Here is a 6,018-nt window from a genome sequence, read left to right on the forward strand (position 1 = left end):
CACAGAAAGTCCACAGGGTTTTCCACTGGCCATGTGGGTAGTACACACAGCATCATAGTCAGTTATGATGTAGTGAACTCCCAGCTTTATATCAGTTTATTACAGTAGTAATTGAGCCGTTCAGGAGTTCACTGCATCACAGCCATGATCAGGCTGGGCTGTATGGCCCACACATGGACTGTGTTTCCCAGATGGAACACAATTACGTGCATGGCCACTGATAAAGATTGATTTTTATTCTTGTTGTGATATCCTGCAGATTAATTGTGGATTTTCACAATAGACTTACCCTATGTGCTGAACAGGTTGATATGTAACACTTATAGGTTTTGAAGCAGATTTGCTATTCTAGTCTACCTGTATGAGAGTCATTTTACATTTTTAGTGTTGCAGTATACATGTGATGGGCAGGGTTGCCAATTTTAATGAAGGGTTGTTGTAAAAAAGAATTTTGCCCCATCAGGAAAAGCTTATTTCAAAGCAAGTGGGAATTTCTCATAAATAATACTGTATGTGTAAGTAAAGTAAGTAAAATTAGAATAATTTTCATTTCCACCAAACTATGTGTCAAGAAAAAATATAATTCATGTTGTAACTTTATTCTCACTTGTTCTCATTTAATTTTGTGTTTTAGGGCTAGTTCACACAGGGACATTTTGAGGTGGATTCCATGTCAAAATCCACCCCCACCTCATAATAGAGGTCTGTTTGTTCCTGCTTGCGAAAAAAAGAAGCGAGCTGCCCTTTTTTCAGGCGGATTCCGCCTTGTGTCACCACCTTCCAGACTAGGCCCATTCATTTGGGCCTAATCCGGAGCGAAAAGCCACGCAGAACCCCATGTGAACTAGCCCTTATTGTGCCTTATCCATGACCCCTCAATGATCATTGACTCCTACTGTTATTATTTATAATGTGATGTAATAATTTATACTATTTTTTAACAGTGTCAAATCTGATTATGACAATATACTTGAAAAGAAAAATCCAGTTTTTCAGGTGTGTACATATTTTTTTTTTTTATTAAAAACCTTCTTTTGCTATTTACTTCCCTTTCTGTCGGCCTTTCTGTCGGCCTGAGACCTGAGCCTCCATTGATCAGCTGTTTGAAGGGGCTGCGGCACTTAAGAGAGCGCTGTGACCTCTTTACTCTTTACATTGCATGTTATGGGTATGTTAGCACATAGGTATTTGGTGCTGACTTTGAGGCAGATTTCACTTCACAGTCAGTGCCAAATTCCACCCTGAATCAACCTCCAATTTCAGTGTATGGAAGGATCAGTGAAAATGGCCAAAATTAGGACCATCAAAATAACTTTCATGTGAATAGCCCCCACTCACTGACAGTGAAATGAATGCTGCTGTGTGATGTCCATTAAAAAAAATGGTAATCACTCATCTATTATCCACTATCATGTGAATGTAGCTTAGCACCATGTATGGGCACACTATTGGGAAGAGAAATAGGGAATAAGTAGGAAACAGAGTTCTGATACAATATTTACATGTGGCAGCAGAGGTGTAGCCTGAAACTCCATAAAGCAAATTCTTTTATGGGCCCCTACCTACCAGAACAGGAGGGCAATGAAAGGGAGGGAGTTTTTACAAGGGGTATACCAATTTCAGAACATTCATTGCATTTTCTGTGACTACCGTATATACTCGAGTACAAGCTGACCTGAATATAAGCCGAGACCCCTAATTTCACCACAAAAAAACTGGGAAAACATATTGACTCGAGTATAAGCCGAAGGGGGAAGGGGGGGGGGGGAATGTAGCAGCTACTGGAAAATTTAAAAAAATTAAGATGGTCGGAGTTTTTGGGTGCAGTGGGTGCTGAGGAAGGGGAGGGAGTGTTTTGGTTGATATAGGGTATCTGCAGTGCTCCTATTAACCCCTTCCCAATGGAACAGGAGCACTGCAGATCCCCTATATTCAGTATACCGGGCACTTTCAGACACAGGGATACCTAATGTGTATGTTTTTCACAGTGTGTTTACCCCCTTGTGGACTAATATAATTTCTTTCTTTATATTTTTCATCTGAAATGTCATTACAAGTAAATTTTTCTTAATTTGTCTTAATTTTTAATGATTTTATTTTTATATTCAGGACACTAAAGACGATACAAGTTCTTCTAAAGAGAGCAGAAATGGGGAAGAGCCTTTGGTAGCTGCTCTAAGTGACAGAGAATATACGTCCTTCAGTAACACAGCTCTAGACACCACCGACTTGTGATATATTTATAATATGGACAATAAGCCTAAAATCTCTCTGAACTCCATGCTATACAGCTGAACACAAAATAACACAATTTAGGTAACAAACTACCTTAGGCTGCCGAGGTGGTGACTATATTACTGTACTTCTCAATGGCAACCCAACAAGAAATGCAGAAAATGTCTGCCGGTGTGTGTGATGACTACATAATCTTGTATACAATGATATTGTCGGACAACACTCCTTATAGATTTTTGTAAAGAATAACTGCTATATTAACCAATGCAAAAATGACTGCAGTATGTGTGAGATGTTTACAGATACCATTCCTTTATCTCCATCAATATAAGTAATTCAAGGATTGGATAATATTAAGATTTTGGCATGTAAGTTCTAAATGGACATTAAAAATTTAATAAAAATATTTATGTTGAAAAATAGAAGATTGAAATGTGAATAATGAATGTCAATGTATGTCCTCTTAAAGGAGTTGTCCAGGGCATTAAAAAAAAGAGGCTGCAATATAAAATGGAGTGATATCTATGCCTGGTTCACATCTACATTTGGTAATCTGTTCGGGGAGTCCGCATGGGGACCCCCCGAACGGCCTACCGAACGCACTGGCAATCAGCGTGCAGTGAAAGCACACGGACCCCATAGACTATAATGGGGTCCATGTGCTTTCCGCATGCTGCCTTCATGAATCATGCGGACATGAAAGTAGATCACGATGTTCCGTGCAGACACCGCGTGGAGAGCACACAGACCCCATTATAGTCTATGGAGTCTGTGTGCTTGTACTGCACACCGCTTGCCAGTGCATTTGACATTCCATTTGGGGGTCCCCATGCGGACTTCCTGAACAGATTACCAAACGCAGATGTGAACGAGGGGTTAGACTTATAGATACATCAAATTCATTAGACATCAAGAGTCATTTGACAAGTTACGACACTGAAAACCCCAGCAAAACTGAGTGTTAAAATTCCAGTCATAATGTTTTTCAGGATAAATCCAACCTGATCTCATCTTAAATGATAAAGTTGTACAATCTATTGAACAGCCCATTATTAGAAGTCTATGCCACAATGTTTAAAATCTGTGATACTTTGCTCAAAATATAATGTCTGAGATTTCTAGTAAATGAATTCACTAAGGGGCCCAATCTCACTACTATGTGTTCTAAAAGTCATGGACTTCAGGGATGTGATCCTCTGTTGTGTTGTCTTGGCTTACTATGGATATTAGGCTGAAGCTCCACGTTGCAGGAACGCAGCATTTTACAGTACTACCTGCAAAGTAAATGGGATTCTTGTGTATTTGAAAATCACAGCAGTGAATTAAACCTACATAAATGTTTTTTTTATTCTGATCAGTATAATAGAAGCAGAAAGTCCACAGAGGAAAGCTCTGCAAAATTGCAAAGAAAACCACTGTGAAAAAAAAAGCAGCAAAAACATTTTTTTTCTGCAGTTTTTTTTTTTTGCTGCGCTTAGCCTAAGGGTTGGAAATGCTGCGATTTGCCCATCGTAGAAATGCCGCGGGAAACTTCGTGGTGTTTTACAGTAACTGCAAAGTGGATGGGAATCAAGGGAATCCCATTCCCAATTTGCGGAAAAAAACGCGATGTGGACACACTGCGATTTCTAAAACTGGCACAGTTTTGGAAATCGTAGCATGTCAATTCTATCTACGGAACCGCTGGCAGTTTCCCCATGGATATAATTGTAACAGAAAGTCCTCAGGGGAAAACTCTGCGAACTTTCTGTCAAAAGCGCTGGGAGAAGAACCACGATACCTTGCCGGCGCAGTTTTTCCACAGTGCTTTATTGCTGCAGGTGGTCCCGTGGGGCCTTAGCCTTAAGGCTAATGTTATGTCAGTCCAGGTAGCTGCAACGGGGCTAAGGAATAGCAGTAGGGAATCTCGCCCTGCACTACTCCCACTAGCTATCCCGGTCCCTGCCTCACGGGTGTGGGTCGGCTGTACTCAGGCTAAGCCTGACCCCGACAGCTCCTCTCTCACTGATTCCGTAGGCCTAGAGAGAAGTGGGAGAAGGAATGCCCTATAAGATCTCTAGGGACTGGAGACTAAAGGGGGTCACCCCTAACGAACAAGTGAAGCTGCTACTGACAGGGACTGACAAGGGTGTGCGCTGACTAACAACACAAGCAGCACACAGGAAAAATGTGGGAAAGGATTCCCCCAAACCAATATGGGAAGGAACCTTACACTAGGAAACAAACACAGGGAAACTGAGTAGAAATCAAAGGATAAGGCAATTCACTCACACAGTCAATTATACACAGAGGGAGGATTGGTGAACACAGAAGGGAAAACACACAAACCAACTCGTTCACCCAAACCTCCCAAAAACCAACCACGGAACTTCCTCTATCCCAGAACACCACCTACTCCTCCTGCTAAGGCCTAGCTCTGTAAAAGCGACACTCAGCACAGAACCATGGGAGGCATGGGTTTAAATACAGAGTAGAGACCACTCCTCCCAGGTGCAAATCGGAGGACAGACTAATCAACCAGGAGATAAAGCTGCCTACCATCAGTGCGCACGTGCAAGTCAGAAGGTGTGCACCAATACTCACGACAGGACAACCCCGCAGCGCCAGGATGCCACCCCAGACACTGCGCAGCCAAAAACTCCCCAGGTAAGAAAAATAGAAAGTAATGAACCTAAATACTCCTAACAGCTAAGGCCCCATGTTGTGGAAACGCAACTTTTTTTGTTACAGATTTTGCTGCGTTTTTTTGAGCCAAAGCCAAGAATGACTACAAAAGAAATTGGGAATATATAAAAAGCTCTTATACTTCTACCTTCTTCTCTAAAAAAAAATATTAAACAATAAAAGCTGCATTTCTGCAACATGGGGCTTTAGGGTCCATTCACATGGAGTAATGTGCCGCGTGATGTGGCACATAGACGGTGTGTGAGACTTTGCACGCCGTAAAAGCTTCCATTGATTTCAATGGGAGCCTGGATCGTATATGCCGCGTTATTTTGCGGCTGCAAAATCAGAGCCGCAAAATAACGCGGCGTATACGATCCAGGCTCCCATTGAAATCAATGGGAGCTTTTACGGCGCGCAAAGTCTCACACGCCGTATACGTGCCACATCACGCGGCACATTACTCCGTATGAATGGACCCTTAGTCTATAAAGGGGATTTCTGGGCTGTATTAATTGATGACCTATTCTTAGCATAGGTCATCAATTGAAGATCAGTGGCACCTCTGTGGCTTGGCTACTTGCAGAGGTAGCTGTGCTCCTCTTCACAGGTGATGTGGCATCATGTTCATCCGTCAAATAGCCTATTCTCTGCTTATTTCCATATAACTGGATACAAAGCACAGCCGCTATACAAATGTACAGAGTTGTGCTTCCTTTTCTGTAAAGACACATGATTAATGGGGGTCCTGTGTGTCGGGCTCACATGATCTTCAATTTATGACCTATAATAAGAATAGGCTATCAGCTAACAAGCCTGGGAAACACAGTTAATCCATATGGTGAGTATATGTATTTCAATTTACAGTTTGGGGTCCATTTTTTATTTTTACTTAGAAAATGCCTTTAACTGATAGCAGACACAGTGTTATCTTCTGCACAACACTATTATAAAATAGCATCTGAAATACTGACTTTTAAGAGGACTTTTCATGCGGTTTTATATACCCCGGATGAAGAGTAATCGGTGCATATGTAATGTCCCGGTACTGCTAGTCCAATTCGCTCTACTGCAGACCGAGATAGCATGGACATTTTCATATAAGGTAAATATTTTCCT

General features: G+C 41.6%; 1 protein-coding gene across 1 annotated transcript in view; it reads left to right on the forward strand.

The window, feature by feature from the left end:
• The window catches only part of CDHR2 (cadherin related family member 2), a 94,648-nt gene extending 92,054 nt beyond the window's left edge, over positions 1-2,594 (forward strand). Inside the window, exons 31-32 of the mRNA XM_075274705.1 lie at positions 945-996; positions 2,110-2,594. Of these exons, the coding sequence (XP_075130806.1) occupies positions 945-996; positions 2,110-2,235 (178 nt within the window). The 3' untranslated portion in view covers positions 2,236-2,594. The remainder of the gene's footprint in view (positions 1-944; positions 997-2,109) is intronic.
• Positions 2,595-6,018: the final 3,424 nt, after the last annotated feature.

Source organism: Leptodactylus fuscus, chromosome 5, assembly GCF_031893055.1.
Source record: "Leptodactylus fuscus isolate aLepFus1 chromosome 5, aLepFus1.hap2, whole genome shotgun sequence".
Classification (NCBI taxonomy): domain Eukaryota; kingdom Metazoa; phylum Chordata; class Amphibia; order Anura; family Leptodactylidae; genus Leptodactylus; species Leptodactylus fuscus.